The sequence below is a fragment of the Xyrauchen texanus genome, chromosome 40 (assembly GCF_025860055.1).
Source record: "Xyrauchen texanus isolate HMW12.3.18 chromosome 40, RBS_HiC_50CHRs, whole genome shotgun sequence".
In the NCBI taxonomy this organism is placed as follows: domain Eukaryota; kingdom Metazoa; phylum Chordata; class Actinopteri; order Cypriniformes; family Catostomidae; genus Xyrauchen; species Xyrauchen texanus.
The window spans coordinates 27,069,481-27,095,792 of record NC_068315.1 but is presented as its reverse complement, the minus strand read 5'-3'; the positions used below and the strand labels follow the sequence as shown (position 1 = coordinate 27,095,792).

Sequence of the window (26,312 nt, the reverse complement as noted above, 5' to 3'; positions counted from 1 at the left end):
TTCTCACTCTGAAGAGTAATTTTTCATTAAAACTGATAGCTGCAAGGATTCATACTTGTTAAATCTGCCACAGCAGTATCTATAAAATATAAATATATTTTATAATTCTCCAGTAACAATTGATTGTGATTGGCTCATTCTGAACAGTGCTACCAAAAGTAACAGGTGTCATCTATGCGCTGCCTGCTTCAGCACTGGTCTAGTGGTCTGTCGACGTGTTTTTCAGAAAATAAATACATTTCATTTATTAAATAATTTAAGCAACATATTTTACGATTTCATATAATTTAAGCTCTTTTTAATCACAAAATGGCTATTTTCAAGGGGTTCCCAGGACTTAAATTTGAAAAAGCCAAATTCAAGCACTTCAAGCAACTTGTAGAACCCTGCAAGGAGAACTGGTGTTGTTTTAAAGGCAAAGGTTGTCACATCAAATATTATATGATGTAAATTGATAAATGAAAACTATGGTATTATTTTCGATCACATCCTCACAATGAAACATTTTTCCCAAGTGCCTAACCCTTTTGCACAGTACTATATATACAACATACACATACACAAATGGGAGAAAAAGCATATGATATCATTAATCTAAATCTGGAACTTGGGAGGTATCTTGGCCATCAAGCTATCTGTCTTTTAGCGATGGAGAAGGCTGTCTGAAGGCAACTTTCTTGGCAAAGATGTCATTGATATAACACACAGAATTTCAGCAAGAAGTTACCATCTAAAGGAATTGTTTCAGACAAGGTTAAATGGTGTTGCGATAAAAAGATGTGCAAAATAATGGCAAGTACGCCTTTCAAATGAGTTCATCCTCACGGGCAGAACACGATAACATTCGGCACATGTATTCTGATTCACAAACAAAATGACTCGTATAAACCGATTATTGTCAGTGAAACAAAACAGACTGCGCATCATCCAGTGCAGTCGAAAATTACTCTGATGAACCGGTTCTTTTAATAAATTATTCAAAAAGACTCAAACAGACTGACACAATTTCCTTATCTCAAGCTGTATTTAAATATACATATTTCCAACAAGATGTTTTTTTGCAATAAATATTTATGCATAAAAAAGCATTAAAACATCACATTTGTCAGCGAATAATCAGAATATTGGCAAGTAGCATGTAAACAGGATTGAAGAAGTTTATCCAAATCATGTAAACACCTTAATCTAATTATTCCTTATACTGTAATTATTGCAATAATCAGAGTATTGGTGTACATGTAAAAGTAGCCAATCTTTATTGTAATAATTTATCAATCATCAGCTTATCGTTGATGTGCATTGCTTATTGTTGCAATTGTTTATGCTAGGAATTGAACCATAAGGGAAAATGTTTTTGATTCGTTCAACCAAGTGCGAAACCATACACAAAGACGATGGGAAATCATTGGAAGTAAAGGATACATTTACGCCACCTTCAAAAAATGGCACCACAGTAGACAGGATTGCATGCAAAAACTGGATTCAGATGTGAGGCCTTTCTACCTGTATACAGCCATTATGTGATCATGTGACTGTCAACTGAAAGGCAACACCTGAAACAAATTGGCCTCAATCCTAAAAGGCAACACCAGTCTAGATGTTGAATTCAGAAAAAGGCACTAGGAATGAAGATGTTACTGGGGAAAAAAGTAAGTTCAATTCCAGAAGAGAAGAAATGGGTAAGAGGGGTAATAACAGGAATTCCGATTGACATGACAACAGAAAGAATCAAAAAGAATATTTCGGGAGCAGAAGTGAAGGAAGTGAGAAGACTTCAGTATGTCAAAGACAAAGAAAGGAAGGATAGTCTATCTGTGATGATACATTTTGATGAGGATAAATTACCTGAAAGAGTATATTTAGGATACATGAGCTATATGGTTAGACCCTATGTACCTCCCCCGTTAAGATGTTTTAAATGTCAAAGATTTGGACATGTTGCAGCAGTTTGTAGAGGGAAGCAAAGATGTGCAAGATGTGGAGGAGAGCATGATTACGGTAAATGTGAACAAGGAGTAAATCCCAAATGTTGTAACTGTGGGGGAGAGCACAGCGCAGGGTACGGAGGATGCCAAGCGAGACAAAAAGTCTTGAAAGTACAAAATGTTAGAGTGGAAGATGGGTTAACATATGCTGAGGCCCTGAAGAGAGTGGAACAGGAAACAAAAACAAAAGAAATTGAGAGAATTGTACCTCAGCGAATGAATAAAGTCATAGAAGAGACTGAGAAGGATACACTGGAGATTGATAAAGTGTCTTTTGTAGCATTTATAGTTGAAGTGGTAAATTGCTCAGCACAAACGGAAAGTCAGACAGAGAGAATTAAAATCATAGTGAGAGCAGCAGAAAAGTATTTGGAAATAGAGGGAATCAATGTGGAGATGATAAATGAAAAACTAAAAGTACAGGTAGGAAACACCCAGACAACATGTGGTGGTCCATAATGGTGTTATTAATATTGCAATGGAACGCCAGAAGTTTGATTGCAAATGGACAGGAATTTAAGAACTTTATATTAAAACAAGAAAGATGCCCAGATATAATATGTGTTCAGGAGTCTTGGTTGAAACCATGTCTTAATTTTACATTACAAGGATATATTGCAATACGTAGAGACAGACCAGGTGGAAATGGAGGGGGGATAGTAACTTTCATAAAACAAGATATAGGGTACAGGATAGTTGAGATTGATCAGGAACATGAGGTAATGGTAATTGAAATATGGGAAGGAGCAGAAAGTATAAAAATAGTAAATCTTTATAATCCATGTAAGAAACTAAATATAGGAGATTTGGAAAAAATAGATGAGAATGGTAAACAAAAGATGGTATGGTGTGGAGATTTTAATTCTCATAATACATTGTGGGGGAGTGAACATACAGATCATAATGGATTGGTAGTGGAAGACATGTTAGATTTAAGAGGATTAGTGTGTATAAATGATGGGTCAGGCACCAGAATTGATATAGGAAGTGGAAAGATGTCAGCTATCGATTTAACTTTGGTATCAGATAATTTAGCAAGGAAAAGTACTTGGAAAGTAATAACTCACAATAACATAGGAAGCGACCATTTTCCAATATTATGTAAAATAGGAATAGATATTCAAAAATGAAAAGGTAGAGAGAATACAAAGATGGGCATTTAAAAAGGCAAATTGGGAGCAATTTAAGGAGATTTGTGATGAATATTTGGAGGGGTTTTTGGGTGTAATAGAGGATGTAGATGAGTTGAATAAAAATATCTGTAATGCAATACGGAGAGCAGCAGTAGAAGCAATAGGAAAAAAGATATCAGGGAATAGAAAAAAGGTAGTTCCTTGGTGGAATGAGGAATGTAGTGAGGCAGTTTATATAAGAAATAAAGCGCTCAGGAAAGTAAGAAGTATTAATTTTAATGATTTAATAAACTATAAAAAGGCACAAGCAAAAGTGAGGCGTGTAATAAGAATAGCAAAGAGGAAATATTGGAGGGAATTTTGTGAAAGTATTGGTGAAGATATTGAAATAAACGAAATATGGGGGATGATTAGAAAGATGAGTGGAATTCAGAGATATAGTAGCATACCAGTTTTAACAGATAAAGGGAAATCAGCAGTTTCAGATGAAGAAAAAGTAGAAGTATTAGCAGAAACATTTATGAAGGTGCATAGTAATGATAATATTCCTGAGGAAATGAGAAAATATAGGAGACAACGCATTAGAGAAAACCCTAAAATGTTAGAAAAAAGAGGGCATTCGGGTAGTGTAATAGAGGCTGAGTTTACAATGTATGAAATGAAGAGAGCACTCTCAGGGGTAAGAAAAACTTCTCCAGGAAAGGATGAAATTTGTGTAGAGTTGATAAAAAATTTATCAGAAACATCATTAAAAATAATTCTAGGATTGTTTACTAAAGTATGGGAAACAGGGAAACTTCCTTCTGAGTGGAAACATGGGGTCATAGTGCCAATTGCTAAGCCAGGGAAAGACAAAGCTCAACCAAGCAGCTATAGGCCAATAGCATTGACATCAAACTTATGTAAGCTTATGGAGAGAATGGTAATGTCAAGGTTAGTATATTTTATTGAGAAAAAGGTCTTATTTTCACAATACCAGAGTGGTTTTAGGAAGGGGCGCAGTACTATGGATTCAGTAGTAAGTCTGGAAGCAGCAATAAGGAAGGCTCAAGTAAATAAAGATGTAGTAGTTGGAGTGTTCTTCGATATAGAGAAGGCTTACGATATGTTGTGGAAAGAGGGTTTATTAATGAAACTTGATAAAATGGGAATTACAGGAAAGATGTATGATTGGATCAAGGATTTCTTATTTAATAGGACAATACAAGTAAGAATTGGGACAACATATTCTCAAACATACTCGGATGGAGTGTGGAAAATGGAACTCCCCAAGGTAGTGTATGTAGTCCAATACTTTTTAACATAATGATTAATGATATTTACACACAAATTGACACAGGAATAGGGAGATCACTGTATGCAGATGATGGCGCAATATGGAAAAGGGGAAGAAATGAAATATTTGTAGTTAAAAGTCTGCAGGGGGCAGTAAATAAAGTAGAAAACTGGGCAAATGAGTGGGGTTTCCGGTTCTCAATTGCAAAAACACAGGTAATTTGTTTCACAAAAAGGAGAAAAAACATTAAAGTAAGTATAAAAATGTATGGTCAGGAATTAGAACAAGTTAAAATATTAAGATTTTTAGGTATGTGGATGGACTCTAAATTAACATTTGGTATTCACATTCAAAAGCTTGTAGACAAATGTAAAAAAGGAATAAATGTAATGAGGTGCTTGGTTGGGGTTGAGTGGGGAGCAAGTAGACAGTCTTTAAGAAGAATATATAGCTCATTAATAAGACCGGCAATAGATTATGGTAGTTTGATATACTGTTCTGCATCAGAAACATGGCTCAAAAAGATCGAGGTAATTCAGACTCAAGCTTTAAGGATCAGCTGTGGAGCATTTAGAACATCTCCAGTACCATCAATCCAAGTAGAGATGGGAGAAATGCCACTAGAAGTTCGTAGGAGAAAGCTAAGAATGAGATACTGGATTAAAAGGACATGATGAAAGACACCCAGTTAAAAAGGTACTGGGAAACTGTTGGGAGTATGAGTATGGGAGAATAAATAGTTTTGGCTGGGTAGCAAATAAGGAGGCACAGGAAATGGGTATAACCGAGATAGAAGTTTCTCCTTCTGTTATAATTTCATCTATACCCCCTTGGATATATCCAATGCCAGAAATAGACTTATTCATACACAAGAAAGAACATAATTTGCCATTAAAAGTAATCGTTCAACAATACATAAATCAAACATACAACAACATGACTCAAATATTCACAGATGGATCAAAAGATCCAAAAACAGGTAGAGCAGCTGCTGCAGTATATATTCCTCAGTACAATATTAAAATATCAAAAAGAGTAACCGATCATATATTTGTTTTTACAACAGAACTGATAGCCATATCATTAGCCTTACAATGGATAGAAGAAAAGCAGCCTAATAGTAGTGTGATATGTACAGACTCACAATCAGCTTTGCAAAGTTTAGAAAGTGGTACATCTTTAGCAAGACAAGATATTTTAAATGAAATATTACAGAAATTATATAGCATAAAGCACTTAGGTGTAAGGGTGAGTTTTTTGTGGGTGCCAGCCCATGTCGGAGTAAAGGGGAATGAGGAAGTTGATAAACTGGCAAAGAAGTCATTGAAAGATCCTGAGATCAATATTAGAGTAAAGATGAGTAAAGTGGAAATTAAGGGGCTGATTGGGACTGAAGTAAAAAAGAGGTGGCAGAGGATATGGGACAATGAAACAAGAGGAAGACATCTGTATAGTATTCAAAGAAATGTGGGGGTGGAAAGAACAACTGTTAATAATAGGAAAAAGGATATGATATTGACAAGATTACGTATTGGACATACAACATTAAATCTAAGTTTACATAAAATAGGTAAACATGAAAGTGGTAATTGCGATAAATGTGGAGATCCAGAAACAGTAAATCATATATTACTAGAATGTATAGCATACAATAGAGAAAGACTTGAATTAATCCAGTCACTAAAGGACAGGGGTGTAAACAATTACTCACTTAAGGAAATATTAGGAGAAGGAACAGATTATATAATACATGAGAAAGTATTACAATTTTTAAAAGATACTGATCTGGTTAAAAAGATATAATTCTTATTACTATTATTATTTATTTATTTTTTATTTATTATTTTTTTTTAATATATAAACAAGTGTATTCTACCAAGTAGTGCTGCATACTCCAATCCAGTAGGTGGCGGACAATGCACCTTTAAGTTGGTTTGCCAACCGCCATTTAAACAGAAGAAGAAGAAGAAGAAGAAGAAGAAGAAGAAGAAGATGTTGAATTCACTCTACTTTTGCATGTACCTCTGAAGGACTTTTAAAGCCTTTGACTGAAAAGTTTTCTAAGGAAGTAGTTGTTATACAGTAGGGTTTTACAGATTTAGTACTGTAACCAGATTTGGATTATTGTTAGGAAGAGAGGAAGCCAGCAGACTGGTAAAGAGGGACCAGTTAAATTAATTTAATTTATTAAAATGGTGAGACACTGTGGCAGTGGAATGACTTGCAGCCGATTGAGTCTTTTGTTAGGGTTGAAGTTTTCCCTTTGCTTTTAAGTAATTTAACCCATGTGGTGCTCATTTGATGGTAAGATTTATGTTCTTATTTTTGATAGATGAATGCTTTAGTGATGGCCTGCCTTACAGTTTGTCTACCCCTGTTCCACAGTGCACCAATCCATGTGTGTAAGTGAAGATGATCACATTAATTGACTGTCATTGAGACATTGTGTCACTCTTTGTGTTTATCAGAAAGTACTTTTGCTAAATGTTTCAAACATCTCAATTGGTAATCTCACTTTTTGGCTTTTTCCCAGCTTTGTGCTATCACATGCCATTTTGTAGTAAGTTTATTTCTCCTTTTAGTAGAATACACATATAATATCCATCATAGCCTAAAAGTTAACCTTAAAATAATTTGGAGTTTAATGCAGTAGTTAATCACTCAATGACTTCATTTTAAAACCCACTAGATGAATCTCAAAGTATGCCATATGCTTCGTTTTTCTATGAAGGTTGTTTTTAGCAGTCGTTTTGTGTCTCCGGTGATGTCACATGGCCCATAATTGCAAGAAACTCGTGTAATGGCAAACAACAGTCTCCTATAGACATCGTAACCGCCGATGTCCAAGCTGATGCCTGTTTAACCTCTTTCAACTTCATTGGCTATGATGATGACACCACTTTAACTGAGATTGAAAATACTGGCGAGACAAGTACGTTTCTCTTCCCCTCCAGTTTAATGCTGCTTTCACATGCTATTGTAAATACGAGTTTCCCACTAGGAAGCTGAAGAGTCCTAAACTTTTAACATGGTGAATGACAGGTACATTTTTGTTTTTTTTTTAAATGCAGCTAAATGTTAGTGCTTACTGTTTTGGTCCCGTCCATGTATGTATATCAGCAATCTTTCTATGCATGTTGTACAGTTTTACACCGTGAAAAGCTTTTATTTTGGCAAATTCCATTGTCATCAAGCTAACTGAGTGCTATGCATTATGGTGTCAAAATTCCTCAAGAAATCGTTTTTTCGACAAGGCACGTGAACATAACATAGTTGTAATTACCACTTCAGAAGTGCATATGAATGTCGATAGCACATGAATGCAGCATATGTCTCATTTCCACAATCCACATTTACCTCTTCCCCATTATCTTCAGTATGCTGATCAGGAGTCATCTTGTGTGATTATAATTTCAGAATGTATATACTTGCTCATGTTATTTGTATTTTGCTTTACACTTTAGTAAAGGTTCAACTTGACCACAAGAAAATATGTGGAAGGAGGTGATCTGCCAGGTGTGTTTACCAGCATAGAGTTTCATTTTCACTGGGGTATTGGCAGTGCCATGCCAGGATCTGAACACACTGTAGATGGCAAACAATACCCCGTGGAGGTATGAAAAATGTACTGAAAGTACAACTTTACCACTAGTATTGCTTTGTTGCTTACTTGTCTTGCCCATTGGTTTCAGCTGCACATAGTGAATGAAGCAGTAGCTGATTCAAATGTATTGGCTGCCTTTGGTTTCTTTATTGAGGTAGGTTTCATTTTATTGCCTATCAATGACGTTTGAGACCATAGTTCAGTTTTAGTGTTTCAAGTATGGTTCAACTTGCAGGCCACTAGTGACATTGGAAAACCAGGAAGCTGGAAGACCTTAACCTCTTATTTGACAAAAATTGCCAATGAAGTTAATATAATCTTTAGTAGATTATCTGCTAATCTACATGTAATTTTAAAAACACTTTTATTTACCCAGGTAAATGCCCTCTCCGCTTAGGTGAACGTGCATGCATCACCCAATTTATTTCCATGGATGATCTGCTTCCTGGGGTGGACCGGACTAAATATTACCGCTATCTTGGTTCTTTGACCACACCCAACTGCATTGAAGGTGTAGTGTGGACTATCTTTAAAGACCCCATCAAAGTCAGGCAGGATTTGGTAAGTCTCAGTATGGTCATGCCCTGAAGGTTGCTATTTTTTGCAAAAGCTTGTTCAAATGTTCTTGTTGTTTAGCTGATCTTTAACAGTCTTTTGGGAAAATCCAACCAGAGGTTTTTTTTCTTTTTAAATGTATATCCAATTCTCTGCTTTTGATGTCAATATAAACAGGCATGCACAGGATTTTTAAGTGAAAGTAACTGGTGAATATTTATACATTGAACTGTTTATGCTTTGGTGTTCCTTTTTATAGGGGCAATGTCCTAAACACTAAGACATTTTACGTGATCTGGGAATCAAAGCTATACTTTCTCCTTATAATTGCCATTCTCTACCAGTTGAGCTACAAGAACCCATTTGATGTCTATTGTATGACTGCATACATTTGATTCCTTCTCTCTCCTTATATCAGATCGACCTTTTCAGTACAACTGTCCACATCAAAAAAGCAAACAATTCTCCCCTAATCACCAACAATTTCAGGGGCATTCAGCCAATCAACAGCAGGATTGTGACTTCACAAATGGCAAGTACCAGAATTGCAAGTCCTATAACACCAACAGCTGGCATTTCAAACCTCTCTCCTGATACTCCTGTAACTTGTATTACATATGATTATGAAACTGTTGTATACTGGAGGGACTACTAGATGATGTGGTTTTGTTTTGTGCCTGGAATGGTATAACTGACAAGTAATGAAAGCAAAGTTTAGGGGCAATGTGTGGCTTCAGTAACATTTTCCTCCCCTTTAACTTATTGATTGCAAGTACTGTGTTTTAAACAACCTGTGACGTTTCGGGTCAGCCCTGTGCTGTTACAATTCTGAAGGTTTTGATCATATCAATTTCTCTGGTTCAATGTTATGATGTATATTTGTATTTTTTTTTTTGGGAAATTTAAAGCCTAATGATTAATGTTTATTCTCAATGACCATGTGTCACTATGTCTGTAGGTTTCACATTAATTGCCACTTTGGATAATTGCTTTTTGTTTGGCCGTTAATGTGCATGAACTATTTGCTTGCTTCTACCTCATTTTGTCTTTACCCCAATATGTGAAATGCTTGCCACTTGTGCCATTAGTTGATGTTCTGTATGAACCGATCACAGAATTTCATTATTTCTCCTTTTTTAATGCATGTATTACACAGTTGAAGGAAAAAATAAAGCTCAAGTTTTTTACTCATCCACTATACTTGTGTAAACCACTTTTATTGAATCAAATTATGTCATTCATACTAATCTGTTAAAATTGTGAATTTACTTTCTGATAAGAGACCACCAGAGTCTAAGAGTTTTGTAATCGTACATTTTTGAAATTGCACCCCTTTCTATTGAAAAATGAGGTTACTCGAACAGAAGCCTGTGATTTTAATTCTGAAGGAAACTGCTGCCATTTCTTTATGCATTTAATGCACATTGTGGATGAAGCATTCCATGTCATGCTGAAGACCTTTTTTAGACCAATATAATTTACCATGTATAAATGCACTGTTAATGCAGATACAAGGAAAAATTATCTGTAAAAACACAATGGTTTCCAAGTCTTCAAAGATTTGATGCGAATTTGTAAACTGTCATATACACCCGTATTACGTGTTCAGTCTATGTATAGGCATGCACGATTACTTCAAAACAATGTGTGAGCCATTCAAAACTACAATGGCTGACTGTGTGTGTGTGTGTGTGTGTGTGTGTGTGTGTGTGTGTGTGTGTGTGTGTGTGTGTGTGTGCGCGCTGCTCACAATGGAGTTTATTGAAGCTTCTCCAGCAAAGTTAATTGTCATCATAAAGCAACCTCCTCGTCTCCACAGACAAAATTGCTCTATGCTTTTGCCATCTAAATTGTTTGTATTCACCGCTCTGTGGAAGAATGCTTATGTGCGCAGGCGCGTAGTGTTTCTTTACGAAGTGACATGGCCAGCTACTGGCCTGGCATGCATAATGCAGCCTTAGTCGTTTTCATGGATCTGTGTGAACTGGGATAGTTTTGACCAACGTTGTCTGTACGCGAAACGCAAAGGAAAAACTTCTCAGTTTTTAGTATATCGTTGTTGTGTAAATGTACCCCAAGCAAGCAGAATTGACAGATTTTGTATTGTTCATCTTAACCTGAAATGGTAAATTAACTCATGCATTTAAATTAGGGCTGTCAATTGATTAAACTTTAAATCCAATTAATTAATATTTGCTGAGAGACTCTCAACATTAATTCAATATGATTAAATATATATACACTATAATGATGTATAGTACAGATAATTAAAATGCATTACATTCTTCTGGCACACAAGTGAAGCATTAAAGGCTACACTCCAAAATGTTGGGTTATTTAATTTACCCAATAGCTGGGTTAAACATGTTGGGTTATTCCTAATGTTTATTGGGTTGTTTATATAATAACGCAACCAGTTGGATTAAAATTGGTCTCACGAGGACATTTTAAATTTAAACGGTTGACTAGTGCCACTACCAACAGAAGATAGGGTTAAGTTAATGTCACGTTATAAGAACGCTTTTAGTTTTCTTTATCAACATACAATAATAGCAGATTAAATAATTTCCCCTTAATTTTGGGTCTGCTGTATTGCTGCTTACTTGGCTACCGACATAACACTTGTTATAAAGCCAGCCTATTTTAAACCGTGGCGTAGAAACTATTAATTGGGATGCTCCCCCTCACTTTGTTCGTCCTGACACTTTTTTTTGGGGAAATCATACATATTTCATATATTTGGCCTACGAGTGAAGAAACCGTAAGAAGCCTCGGTTTAAGACTCATTATCCAGTGTTGCAGACACGGCAGTTTTTCATCAACTGAAAGAAAAGTATATTGTCACTTTTATAGTGTAACATTAAAATACTTCAAAGCGGAAGATTGAAACATTTTATCTAGAAAGTTATATCTGTAAGGCACTACTTTATATAATAAACCAATTGGACTCAAGATATTACACCAGGGATCGGCAACCTTATTGACGTGGAATGCAATTTGTTTTTATTTTCCTAGTTAATGGCTGTGCCGAAGAAGGATTAATAGTGTTTTCCTTATTACACGATGTGTTGTTCTGAAAACAAAGAAACAAATGAAACACTGAATTATGGCTGACTGAAGCAAAGTGGGTGCATTTACTCCTGCGATTAATCGAAAGAGAAGTGCTGCTGGCTCGTGATGTGCGAATGGCTTGCATGCAGCGCAAGTCTCATCACACTTCAATAGTGTTTAGCTTCCCATTCGACTGCGCCCTTGATGCACTTCCCACATCTTTTTTCAAAAGTGTGTTCAACTGTTTAGAAGCAGATCTCCTAGAGGTGATAATATCCTCACTTCTCTCTGGGAGTTTTCCAAACTCCCTGAAAACTGCAGTTGTCAAGCCCCTCTTGAAAAAGAGCAATCTGGATAAGACCATATTAAGCAACTATAGACCGATCTCAAATCTTCCTTTCATAGGCAAAATCATTGAAAAAGTTGTCTTCAATCAGCTGAACAAATTCTTGAACTCGAATGGATACTTTGACAATTTTCAATCTGGTTTCCGATTGCATCACAGCACAGAGACAGCGCTCATAAAGATAATAAATGATATTCGCTTAAATACTGATACAGGTAAATTAGCAGTACTGGTACTACTCGACCTCAGTGCTGCATTTGACACTGTTGATCACAACATACTTCTTGACAGGCTGGAAAACTGGGTGGGGCTTTCTGGGATGGTCCTAAAATGGTTCAGGTCATACTTAGAAGGGAGAGGTTATTATGTGAGTATAGGAGACCATAAGTCTGAGTGGACGTCCATGACATGCGGAGTCCCTCAAGGCTCAATTCTTGCGCCACTCCTGTTCAACCTGTATATGCTCCCAATGAGCCAAATAATGAAAAAGAACCAAATTGCTTACCACAGCTATGCAGACGACACACAGATCTACTTAGCCTTATCACCTAACGATTACAGCCCCATTGACTGTGCAAATGCATTGATGAAGTAAACAGTTGGATGTGCCAAAACTTTCTTCAGTTAAACGAAGACAAAACTGAAGTCTTTGCGTTTGGAAACAAAGATGAAGTTCTCAAGGTGAATGCATACCTTGACGCTAGGGGTCAAACAACTAAAATCAAGTTAGGAATCTTGGTGTGTCTCTAGAGTCAGATCTTAGTTTCAGTAGTCATGTCAAAGCAATAACTAAATCAGCATACTATCATCTGAAAAATATTGCAAGAATTAGAGAAACTTGTGCATGCTTTCATCACCAGCAGGGTGGATTATTGTAATGGACTCCTCACTGGCCTTCCCAAAAAGACCATAAAACAGTTGCAGCTCATACAGAACGCTGCTGCCAGGATTCTGAGCAGAACCAGAAAATATGAACATATCACACCAGTCCTCAGGTCTTTACACTGGCTCCCAGTTACATGTCAAGTATTATTACTGGTATATAAATCACTCAATGGGCTAGGACCTCAATATATTGCAGATATGCTCACTGAATATAAACCCAACAGATCACTCAGATCATTAGGATCACATCAGCTAGAAATACCAATGGTTCACTCTAAGCAGGGAGAGTCTGCTTTTAGCTATTATGCCAGCCGCAGCTGGAACCAGCTTCCAGAAGAGATCAGATGTGCTCCTACAACGCAGCGTGTTTTCATCAAGGCAAGGCAAGTTTATTTATATAGCACATTTCATGCACAATGGTAATTCAAAGTGCTTTACATAGAAGAGATTAAAATAAGAATAATTGAAACAGTTTAGAATAAAAAATAAAATAAAATACAGTACAAACAGTCAGACACAGTGGCACAGTGCTCATTCAGTAAATGGTTCTGGATTTGAATGTGATTCATGAGGAAGGATTAACATCAAGATGTAGATTGGAATGCAGGTGCGGAATTTATATAAATATAGTCTACCCCTCTCTCACCGTTGCTGGCTTGCCAATGATTACCCCTCCACGTGTCAATGCTGGCACCCGTGCCATAGGTTGCTGACCACAGGCCATGTCACAGCCACGCCAGAGTCAGCTCCAGGCAATGTCACAGCCACGCCAGAGTCAGCTCCAGGCCATGTCACAGCCACACCAGAGTCAGCTCCAGGCCATGTCACAGCCCGCCACTACTCAATGGTCCAGGCCCGCCTCTGCTCCACGGTCCAGGTCCACTTCCATCCCTACGACTCCACCTTTTCTCCACCTCTCGAGCCTCTCATTGCCCCCCCCCCCAGACTCTGCCTTGATCCCATGTCCCATGCCCTATCTCGCCACGCCCCCCTCAAGACACCCCCCCCCCCAGCTCCCTACAGAACACAGGACTTATGTCATGTTTGTTCTGTATTTGTTCATGTGTTGGGGTGTTTATTTTGAAAAGTTAGTCCTGTTCATGTCTTCAGGTCCTTCATTTTGAAATTTGTTCACTTCCTTGTCTAGTCGTGTGATTATTCGGTTCCCGCCATGTTTCATGTGTTTTTTTTCTTATTGGTTCCTTTGTTTATTAGTCTTGTCTTGTTATTTATTGGTTCATGTTTCATTGTCTTGTTATATTGTTTTCAGTCTTGTATTTTCATTGGTGGTCTTGTTAACTTGTTACCCATGTCAATGTATTTTAGCCCTCATGTTTGCCATTGTCCTTTGTGGAGTATTGTTAACTTTGTAACTTTGTTGTTGTTTTGCTTAAATCAAGTCAAGCCAAGCCAAGATTTAGTCAAGTCATGTTTTGTTTGTGTCAAGTCTAGTTTAGTCATGTTCATGTTTCTAGTTTGGGTTTTTGAATCTCACTTTTGTTTACTACACTGCACTTGTGTTCGTCTCTCCATCGTCATCGTCTTCATCCTTGCCAGCAACGTTACACCATTGCCTACTTATTTATTTGTAATAAGTAGGCTATGTAACCATTTACTAAATTAATGAAAATGTTTGCAACTTTTAATTTAATGGAAATAAAGCATTTTCAAGATATTTGTAACTTGTGCATTATCATTTATTTACACAACAATAATAATAATGTCAACAATAATAATAGTACTAATAATACTAGGATGGTTAAAGCAACATTTTGGACCCCCCAAAAAATAAAACCCAACATATTAGTTATTTTATAACCCAATTTATTGGGTAAAACTTGCTACCCAATGCATTGGGTTAAAATAACCCAACAATGGGTCAGTGCAATATCAACCCATGTGTTGGGTCATTTTTAACCCAAATGATTTTAGTGAGTATTCAAAGTAGGTTTAGAATGCAGTATATTTATTTCCTTATTATTGAACATAGGCCTAACCATTATATTGGCCTACAGTTATTCATCAATCAGATTTATTGTGAGAGCTTGTCTATGGACGTAACTGTGTACACATTTTGGAGTGGTTGCGTCGCCTCAAACATTCCATTTTTAGGTCACCGTGTCAAGTTAAATGAAGTTTACGTCTTAAGATCCCGCCTTTGGATTTGTGCTCCAAGCTGTGTTTGTACACGAACATGTTCTCATCTTGTGTTGTCTGCTCTCGGTAAGTGTGATTTGTTCTCTGTCTGTATAAGTGTAATGGGAGCATGCTGGTAGGTAGCTGTGCAGTGTGTAAACCTCACTCTCCTGACCTCAAGAGGTGCTCTAGCGACTGACGCTAGAGGCTGTAGCCTTTAGCCTCCTTGTTAGAGCACCCGCCTCCCACGCCGGAGTCCTAGGTTCGAGTCCCGTACGGAGTGGGTAGAACAAAAGCATCACATAAGCAGCAACATTTGCTTACTGCCACCTGGAGAAAACGGGTGGTACTCCATGCTTTAATTGCTCAAACGGAAGGAATATTCCTGATTACGGTCAGGGCGCATGATTAATCGCATTATTTTATATAATGAATTGCACAATTAATGTGTTAAATTGACAGCCCTAAATTTTTATGATACTTGATTTTAAATTAACTCTTTGGCCGGACATAAATTAGCATGTAGGCTCAACTTAAATGTGTTATAGGGGACCTATTATGCAAAATTCACTTTTACATGGTGTTTATATATAAATGTGAGTCAGCAGTGTGTGTACACAACCACCCTACAATATTAAAAGTCCACCCACTCTTTCTTACATTTCTATTCAAAAACAGCATGTTTCTGCTCTAAAGTGACGTCACGTTAGCGCACGCCTCACCCACGACTCTGACGGACTCTACCTTATTATCATAGATCCTCCCCTGAGTGATCTACACACAGTCCGCCATTTGTTTCCAGATACAGTGAGAAGAATAATGTCTCAGCTTCGTAAGCTTCATAAGTGTTCTGTTGTTGGCTGTAAAAGTGAACATTAGAGTCTTCATGTACTCCCGGCGTCAGAGCCACTGAAGATGCAGAGGACAAGTTTAGTTTTTGAAGGAAATGTGCCCCAAAACATACAAAAATGTCTGTATGTTTGTGCAAATAATTTTACACTGGACTGCTTTGCGAATGGGTGTCAATATAAAACAAGATTTTCAATTTGTTTTATTTTCAAGCATGGATCAGTACCACCTGTTCATGTTCCAGCTTTACATCCTGAAGATGTAAGTATCGCATTTTATATTTTGTGAATGTTTGCAAATTGCCTTTCTGAACGTGATTATTAGCTTATTCCACAGCTAATGCAGCTACAGTTACAATTGTCTCTGATTGTCTTCACGGAGACCAGAGCTATGTCAGGGGCGGAGACACACACTGAAACAGCGTGTTTTTGATTCCACCCAAAGAGGCATTTACAACATGGTATAATAAATGATCCGTGGGGTATTTTGAGCTGAAACTTCAGACACATTCTGGGGACACCTAAGAATTATATTACATCTTGTACAAAGGGGCATAATAGGTCTCCTTTAAGTAGAGGGCACATATCTAGATTTAGCTAGTACAAGATAGTACAGTGAATGTTTGCATGCTGAATGCATGCTAATTGGATTACTCATGCTTTGATTAACTCAATAGCTCAAGTATCAATCTACTGAAGAACAATCTATTAATTTACCTGTCCTCAACTTAATGTCAAGCTCCACTATTCACCCCCCCCTCCCCCAAATAAAACTTTAACATGACAAACTCTTCTAAACAACACAAAACGTTAAACACTAACAAGTATATCCCTTTACATTCATCTTACACAAAGACACATGATATACATTAAACTATTCAGGTTACTCAAAAGGTGTAAGTTTCATGAAGTTCTAAATACTCAGGTTAATTTATTTGAAATAATTTGTATGATGTTCCCTACTCAAAACAATTACTTATCTTGTGGATTGGGGTTTACAGTGTGTTTAAGACAACATACCATCCAAGGAATTCTAATATGCCTGTGGAGTGCTATTTTTTTGCATTCATACTCATCAGCTAGAGCATGCTGCTATAAATGACCAGAACACTACCACCTTTGCTTCATAAGCGCTCATGCTCCATCTGCTTTTTTTTTTTTTTTTTGGAGCCAATCACTGTAAATATCATATGACAGACCATTCTCTATTACAAATCCTTCCAGCAGAGAAGGAAAAACAGAAGCTCTCCAAAACTCCGCTGCAAAGAGTAATACAATATAAAGGCATCAGTGAAAGATTAACTATAATATAATGAAGTTTTGGTGATTTATATGTTCTTTGCAAATAAAATAAAAATAATAAAATAAAAACGTTTAGTCAGAATACTCTTTTGAATGTTGGTCAATGGAGAAACACGCTTCTCTGCATAATGGTGTAGTTCTCTAAATGGTATTACTGGAACCAGGCAAACTTTGACCCATTGGTGTCAAACACACCTGAACCAAACTGACTTTAATCACCTGATGATCTTCAGGGCAACACCTGTCTCAAATTGAACATTTTGAAGGTTGGTCTATATGTTGTTGCACATTTCTGAAGAGTTAAAGCCTTTGAATGTAAATCTTCCAAGTTTATAATTGTTTTCAAAGTAGAGTTTTTACTGTTTATAAGAAGAGAGAAAACTTGGAAAAAGTGCCAAAATTAAGGACTTGTCAAATTCATAAATTTGACTAAAATGGTAAGATGATTCAAGCAGTTGGTTAAATCTTTTGTTAGGATTGAAACTAGCAAGCAAAAAAAAAAAAAACCTTTCACAACATTTAACAATGTTGAGGTTTGTTAAATCACTGTGCAATATCTAAAATGATCTTGAAACTAACAAAGCAATGTAACATGATGGTTTATGTGTCTGGATTACCCCCCAAAAAAGGGTTTTGTTTTTCTATTTTCTATCATATATATATATATAATATAATTTTTTTTTTTTGTATTTTTTTTTTCAGAATAAATTAATGTTAGTTAATATAAAATTGTTTTACTATTAGTTCATGTTAGGTCATATTGCATTAACAAATTATAACAAATACAACTTTTGATTTAAAAAAATGTTAGATTTTTAAATTAACATTAATGCTGTAAAAGTATTGCTCTTTGTTAGTTCATGATACCTAATGCATTAACTAATGTTAACAAATGGACAATTATTGTAAAGCATAACCCGTATTTTATGAAAACCAAAGTCAGCACATTTCTAAAGTGTTTTGTTTAGGTTTTTAAAAGATCCAATCAGATCCAATTGAGACAGTTTGTCATACATGTGCATAATGACACAGTCTCATAGGAGGTATATGAAGAGTGCTGATATTTTCTGATTTACTTAAATCATTGTACCTTATCTAAAATCTTTAATTTGTGATTTAAGTTAAGAAAGTGTAAAAAAGAAGAGTTTCCAAATATTGTGAAAGATTCGGCTGAAAACGGCAGCACCTGTATAACAGTACTGGGTGGGAATAGAGTTTACAAAGCATGTCCCCCTCCCTTTTTTTCCTTTGTAAAAGAATACATTGTTCGTGACCTGCCTCGCAGCTGGTCTGTTGTCCATGGTGTACAATGCACCGCCAACTTCAGAGTGTAAGTGAGGTTCATGTGATTTGATCACCTACAATTTGGATCAAGCCCATTGCCATTAATGTTATGATGTCCAATTTTAATCTCTGCCTTTAATTTGTCTTTTCCCAGCTTGGTGCTATCACATGCCATCATGTAGTAAGCTTGTCTGTCATTCTTTCAATCTAAATTAAGCAATACATTCATATGCTAAATCAGAACACAACCACTTTACTATTCACTCTTTTCTTCAGATAGGGTAGAAATTGTCAAAATAAAAAAGTTTTGACCTTAATAACCCTCTCTGTGTCTCAGGTGATTTCACTTGGGACACAATTGCAAGAAACTCGTGTAATGGCACTCAACAGTCTCCAATAGACATTGTAACTGCCAATGTTCAAGCTGATGCCAGTTTAACCTCTTTCAACTTCATTGGCTATGATGACAACACTACCTTAACTGAGATTGAAAATACTGGCAAGACAAGTGAGTAAGGCTCTCTTTATTGTGCCATACAGTTTCATGATTGCATTTGTGCAACGCATGATGACATGCAATTTCTGGATTTCTTTTAGAGAGTTGCAGTACCTAAATTATGTTCTCTCACTACTTCATGCTAAACACAGTAAACATACTTCTAGTAAATTGGCTGTGATGTGCTCATCGATTTTTGAGAAAATAGCCTCTCTGTGCCTTGTGTTTTGGTCTATTAAGTTAAGGTTACTCTTGATGATAAGAAAATGTATGTAGAAGGAGGTGGTCTGCCAGGCTTGTTTACCAGTATGGAGTTTCATCTTCACTGGGGTAATGGCAGTGCCATGCCTGGATCTGAACACACTGTAGATGGCAAACGATATCCTATGGAGGTATGAATATAATAAGATGTGAAGATTTTGATTGGTCTCTTATTACGTGTCTAATAAAGGCTTTTCTGTCTCAGTTGCACATAGTGAATAAGGCTGGTCGGACTGGCAATGTGTCGAGTGATTCTGTATTAGCTGCCTTTGGTTTCTTCATTGAGGTAGGAAAGTTTCTCTTGCATCTCACACATTGTTTATTGGTAGGTGAATATTTCCAGGTGTTGCAGTATAATTTCACCCACAGGCCTCGAATGCAACTCTGAAACCAAAAAGCTGGAAGACATTAACATCCTATCTAGCAAAAATTGCCAACGCAGGTAAGTACGGTATCAGTCACATATTGCTCATGCAACCATATTTTGGCACTCATATTAATAGGATACAGCATATAAACTGAGCTCTTTAAGTTGTGTGGCATTGTGTAAAATACATACTTTAGAGTTTGGGTTTCATTTTGTGCATATTATCAGTTGGATGTAAATGTGATCCCCCTTCATATAAATTAGTTTGAATGAAAATCAAGTTTGTTATAATTCTAAATTGCCCACTCCCAAGAACCATTTTATAATATGGGGGTTATCAAAGTAAATAATCAATATGGAAACCCAGAACTCATGGCATTTTCAAAATTGAAGTGCAGTTTCACAAAAGAAACACTCTTCATGTGAATCACAATGAGAACTGTTGCAGTTACATTCCAACCTTGTTTTTTGAAAATGGGCCACATAATGTACAATAAGAAATGAGAACAGCACACATTAGCATTTGCATACAAATGTCCACAATTTTCCAAGAGAGGAAAATATTTGTAAACTCTTTGCTTCTCAGGTGCTAAAATGCACATCAACCATTCTATCTCCATGGATGATCTGCTTCCTGGAGTGGACCGGTCAAAATATTACCGTTATCTTGGTTCTTTGACCACACCCAACTGCAAGGAAGGGGTAGTGTGGACAGTCTTCAAAAACCCCATCAAAGTCAGCCAGGATTTGGTAAGTCTAATCTAGACTACTCCAATTTTAACAGTATTGTACACTATGGCAACAAGTATTTGGACACTTTAACACCACATCCATACATCCTTAAATATGTTAATTATCGTGTTTCAAAACTTTAAGCATTAATAGAAGATATAACGAAGATATAATAAGAATAGCGTGAAGCCTCCACACACGCTAAGTCTCCGCGGTAACTCGCTCAACAAGCCATGTGATGAGATGCGTGGATTGATGTCTCGGAAACTGTGATTCATCCTCCGTCACAGGGATTGAGGTGAATCAATACACCACCACAAGGACTTGGAGAGCACTGGTAATTAGGCATTCCAAATTGGGGGGGGGGGGGGGGAAAGGTTCTGAAAATCATAAAGCGTATTGTCACCAGTGGTGAGTTTAACGCGTTACTGTAATCTAATTACTGCTTTAACGCCGTAATATAACGTCACTTAAGTAATGTGATTATACAGTTAAAGGCATGAATAAAATTACATTACTTGGATTACATATTTATTGCTAAGACAATATTAAATAGAATGCCTTTTTAATGTATTATGTTCCTATGTTGGTGCTTTTATGTGTATTGCTGTGTCAGTTAATGAGCATGCGTTCTAAGAAACCACCACGGCAGATGAGTGAGCGGCGTTCCTATGGATGCAGCAGAGTGTTTTCTTTTCAAAAATGGGGGAGAAGAGGCATGCAAGGCCGGGCCAGCAACAAAATTCTCAAAGCTCTGTCCCATCCTCTTGTGCCTCCGTCGTGTGTCCCTCTGCAGCTGCCACGGGAGGAGAGGGGTATCGGCTTCGGGTGTATATGGAAAACCGTTCATGTCTGACATAGGGATATGTTGTACACAAACAAACATGCTGTGCATAAATGCACACCGAAAAGAAACAAGCTTTCAAACACTCAATGGTTTTACTATCAAAGCTGTTTGCAAATATGTTTTCAGTTCATTAGCATTCTTTTTGTCTTCCACACCAACACACACAGGTAAACAAGCATATTGTACACATACATGCCACACACAGCTAAGAAGGTTGTAGATCGCAGACACGCACACCTGAAGATACTACTACTGCATATTTGAGAAGTTAAGTTGAGCCAAGTTGCTGTCTGTCGCTTTAACATTGACTGAAAACTATACAATTAAAGTACTAATAGAGCTGTTAGTGTCATGTTTGTATGATTGGCTTTAGAAAGTAACTTAAAAGTAATTAGTAACCTGTTACTTTATACGTGAATCAGTTGCATTTTAATTATAGAGAAGCAATCGTTAATTAGTTGTGGATTACTTTTATGGAAGAAATTGACCCAACACTGATTGTCGCTAAGGGTTTTCTTAACCTAAGTGGCTTCTTGCAACCGGTTGCTGGGCTTTGTGCCGGCATGTGAAGGTCTTTTCATACCATACTCTGTAAATGATTCCATTATGGGCCTCGCTTTTGTGTAGCTGACTAGGCCAAGGGCATGTACACATACTTTTAGACATTTAGTACATTTTATGATCAGTGTTACACCCATGGCTTCAGGTGGGACTATATTAAATTATGTACTTTTCTCCAAATGCTAGATCGACCTCTTCAGTGCAACTGTCTACATCAACACATCGTCAAACTCCCCCCTAATGACCTACACCTTCAGACGTGTTCAGCCAATCAATAGCAGGTTTGTAACATCACATGTGGCAGGTTCCAGAATTACTGGTCATAAAACGCCAACATCGACCGCAACAAAACCATTCAAGTCTCTCGTGACCTCTCCTCTAAGTGCAATACTCATGTACCTTATCCTCCATCTGATTTAGGATTAAGGTGAACATTTTCCCTGAGTGGAATAGCTTTTTCACTGTTAATGTAAAATTTCTTTTTTAATTATAATAGATTGTGAGAAGAATAGACGTTATTAATATATTATGAAAATCTAAACCTTTCAGTCAGATTTATGTCAGTCTTGTAAAATAAATATTTCATGAGTATTTACAAATTAAATTTTTTCTACTGGGTGTTCTCAAATGTTGTCAAGTACTTGTCAAGTTTCACACTCAATTTCCTTGCCCTCCGCTTGTTAACGCATCTGTATTGATGCATGTCTTTCAGATCAGCTGTGTGCCATATTTGCAAAAGTGCATGGGTTAATGTGCATTTGCTGTATTTTTAAGGTTGTATTTTATATGGAAAATTACTTTAAGGCGCTTTTTTTTTTTTTTTTTTTTTCCTCTCCTCACCAAAGGTGCACTGTTTAAGTTCTTAATACATTATCAGCTTTGGAATTTGGAATAGACCAAATTGCTGTTTTAGGCTTTGACCAAATGCTGGTACTAGACTGAGGGTCATGGAAGTCACTGATTTAACAAAACAATAAATTGCAAAAAAAAAAAACAGCTCCTGTCATAGGAGCTGTTTGAGATTAGTTTGTCCTGAATTAATATCTGAAGAGAAATGTTTTGCCTTTGAAAAATGATATCTATATTTTGTATGTGGCACCAACATGGGGAAACAAGTTTGTCTCTGTCAAAACACTTGTGGCTTCAGCCAAGCTTTCAAAGGGTTTAACCAGTGACCAAACATTTTAATGTAATTTTGTACAATTCAGTTTTTAATGATCCAATTTTTTTTTTTTTCCCCCTAAAGATAAAATAAAATTCAACTTCACAACTATCACATTGTGTTAATCACTCAACACTGTCAGAAGCAAAATTGTGTTCTGTCATGCCATACTTGATTTCAAATTGATTGTCAGCTCCATCTATTTATGGTCACTGCTGTCAGACAAAAAGAAAATCTGATCTCTGGTTGACAGCTGCCAGTATTCACAAAATAAATGATTTTGCAGATCATTCACAGTCAGACTGATCTTACAGGAAATTTGGAAACCGAAGGTTGACTTTCTTAAAGTCAATAAGCACTCTGTGCTTATTAAAATATGAAGCAGTGGCCAAAGCTGGAAGGGGATTTGAACATATTGTTTGAGCTCCTGTTTAAAGATGAATTACACACAGGTGTGCAAAAAGTGAGTTTTTAGCTTTAAAAGGGGACAGTACAGTGAAGAGGAATGCATCATTTATTAACTCTACACCTGAACCTTAAACCTAACCATCACTGGAGTAAAAGTGTTATCATAGAGGTAAAATGGAATCTCCAATTCATGGTTGTCACTTATGTGAACGCAATCACTTCCTGGTTTCAGCGTGGGGTAAGACCTCTGTTCCATCTGTCTGATGGAAGATGCCACTTGTCAGTAACTCTGCATGATGGGGCCGATGCCAGAGTACTGGAATATTCGAAAGCAACATGACGACTTGCTGTATAATGTTGTTGTTGTAGTAGATGCAGCTGCTGTGTTCTGTTGTTGATGATGGGGCCTCCTTAAAATTGCGAAACAACAATAGGCTTCTAAATTAAACCGAAGCGGCAGAGATTTTTGTGTAAATTGTTGAGCCTAATCTAATGGGGAAAAAACATGACAGACTATATCAAGTTGTTAAGATGTGGCTGTGAGGAGGTGAACAGCAGTGCCAGGAGATATGTGGAAGTGTAGGGATGTAAATGAGAAGAGTAGATCAGTTGAAATATTAAACTAGCCACCCTTTGGCTCAAATGGGCCAGCTTGATGACTTTTTTTTTTTTCCTTGTTAAAACATACAGCCCTGTATGACAGCTTTACCAGCCCACAAGATAAACAGCCCAATGGGAATATCCCTATAGCCAGTCCATCCCTGTAGGTCTAAACACAACAATAAATACCTGCGAGAGGAAAATTATTGTAAATGCATTGTTCTATGCGGGCACATGATTTAACCACACAATAACATCAGTGATCAGTCTTTTGTACGCTTTATAACAGTGATAGTGGTTACACAGAATACCGATTTGATTTCTGGTTTGCAATAAAGAATGCTGAAAGAAGTGGACCAGCGAGGTTGAATTATTTAGAGATTTATATAATCAGCCTTAAAAAAAAAAATTAAAATCCTTTTGGAAATGTAGGAGGGGTGGGTAAACTTAAGAATATAACAACACTTCCAGCTTCGGCCACTTTGGTCAGTGATTTGAATTTCCTTGAGCACAGACCGATTTCTGTAGCAAAATCTTCAACCTGCTGTTTCTGAATTCACATTGTAATCGATCTGACTGTAATGATAGGGAGATGAATTTATGGAATTTGTCATTCAAAGAAATTCAACAAGTCAAAAAAAATATTTGCGGCAAAAAAATAGACATTTCAAGTTCATTACCATCAAAAGTTTCTGCCATACAAAGTTGTTTTTAGTATCCAAAACCTTTTCACATACCTTTTTAATGTTTATAAATAATTTCAGCATGCTATAATAATTGTATCCATCCAACAAGACTGTAAAGTCTTAAATATCTAATAATGGTGTTCAATAAAACAGTTAAGTGATAAAATACATTCAAATTATAATTTTTTTTTTTCATGTTTTCACACTATTCTGAAAACTCTGACAGAGTTGACAAATTTAATATTTTCCCATCTTAAGCATGTGTTGTACACTGGAGCAATTTTGTTTTTATCCTCAGTTAAATCTGCTTCGATGACCTAAACTAAAATGCCCAAATTGATCCCACAATTCTAACAGAAATTATCAAAATGGTAAGATGATGTTGACATTTTCAAGCTGTAACCGCAGAAACTTAGTGGAAAGAAACTTTTTAAAATATGAAAAAATATAAATCTTACAAGACCACGTGTCCTGTTGATTTCAACATGAGTAGGAAGTGGGAAAGATGTCCTCAGTTACAGCTGACCATGACATTGTGTGATTTGTTCAGGATTATAAGCAAATCCGACAGTTATTGCAAAGTGAGGATACAGTTTTTTTTTTTTTATAGAAAATACAATCTAAAGATTACTTTATGTATTTATTGATATCTTACAGATCCCTACCGTTCCTCTAATATTTATATGAATTTGTTGCATTTTTAAATGCTTTCTTTGGCAGTTTAGCATTGTGACCTCTTGCTAAGGACAGGTTGTTACGAATGCTTTCAAGTATAGTAGAGCATGCTTTTTAACAAACTCTAATGAAATTATTTAAAATATAAGTAACAAATTCCCTGATTATACATATTTCCTTTATATTTAACTTTTCTGGTATTTTTATTATGAATTTCTTGATCTTTAACATAAAGATGACTTTTGTATTTAAGACATGTTTTGTCACTTATGTCAAGAATCAGTGAAATATCAGAACATTCCAAAAGAGATTAATTCAGTGCTCAAAACTTTAATAGAATGAACATCGGTTAAATTATGTAATACCTGAACATGACATCAAACTGTTAGGTAAGTACTGTACAAATGGCCACCCATTCACATGTCAGTCAGTGGCACATAACTCTAAGGATAAAGCCCCCATTGGAATATAACTTAATACACATTCTTTGAGACCTGAAAAAGAACATGTCTTCACATAGTGTTACTGTACATCAATTTCCATCAGATCTTCTTGACTACTTGTGTGAATTTGTCAGGAAATATTTCTGAAATATTACAGGGATAGTTCACCCAAAAGTTTAATTCTGTTGTCATTGACTCATCCTCATGTATCACGGGCCAGCACGAGGACCCGGAAGGCTCATAAGCTCCCCTGAGATGGACAACCCAGGGAGTAAGACATCCACTACGGAGCTTGTATCCAGACCACTCCATCCCCGGTGGAGGGCCAGGAGGTAAATCTTTTGTTTCCTTCTCTTTTCTGTTCACCGAATGGACTGCGGTGCCCAAATTGTCAACAAAGAGCGGTTTCCTCACTCCTTGGGTCAGATAATAATGAGGAACAAGTCACATTCGTGGCCCCAAATTGGCCCACCCATACTTTGTTCTCAGACCTCACACTCCTCCCGACAGCACCTACCTGGCAGATTCACCTGAGGAAGGACCTTCTTTCTCAGGGACGGGGCAACATCTTGCACCCGCGCCCAAACCTCTGGAACCTCCACATTCCTAAGAGACCTAAGTGGCCTACCACCAGCAGTGGTAGACACGATCACTTGGGCCAGAGCTCCC

General features: G+C 36.8%; 1 protein-coding gene and 1 pseudogene across 1 annotated transcript; both read left to right on the top strand.

Moving 5' to 3' along the window:
* Window positions 1–1,935: 1,935 nt before the first annotated feature.
* Window positions 1,936–9,650, top strand: LOC127633335 (carbonic anhydrase 4-like; annotated as a pseudogene).
* Window positions 9,651–18,420: 8,770 nt separating this feature from the next.
* Window positions 18,421–22,089, top strand: LOC127633334 (carbonic anhydrase 4-like). The gene is made up of 8 exons (XM_052112373.1): window positions 18,421–18,451; window positions 18,560–18,586; window positions 18,743–18,913; window positions 19,142–19,293; window positions 19,368–19,448; window positions 19,532–19,604; window positions 20,116–20,279; window positions 21,856–22,089. Exons 1-8 carry the CDS (start codon window positions 18,421–18,423, stop codon window positions 22,087–22,089), a joined length of 933 nt encoding a protein of 310 aa, XP_051968333.1.
* Window positions 22,090–26,312: the final 4,223 nt, after the last annotated feature.

What these genes read in the sequence shown, in the direction of transcription:
- LOC127633334 (XM_052112373.1), top strand. Translation starts at nt 18,421, where the DNA reads ATGGTGTACAATGCACCGCCAACTTCAGAGT. An exon ending in TGCACCGCCAACTTCAGAGT is followed by an intron (nt 18,452 to 18,559) that starts GTAAGTGAGGTT and finishes GTCTTTTCCCAG; the next exon opens with CTTGGTGCTATCACATGCCA. An exon ending in TGAAAATACTGGCAAGACAA is followed by an intron (nt 18,914 to 19,141) that starts GTGAGTAAGGCT and finishes TGGTCTATTAAG; the next exon opens with TTAAGGTTACTCTTGATGAT.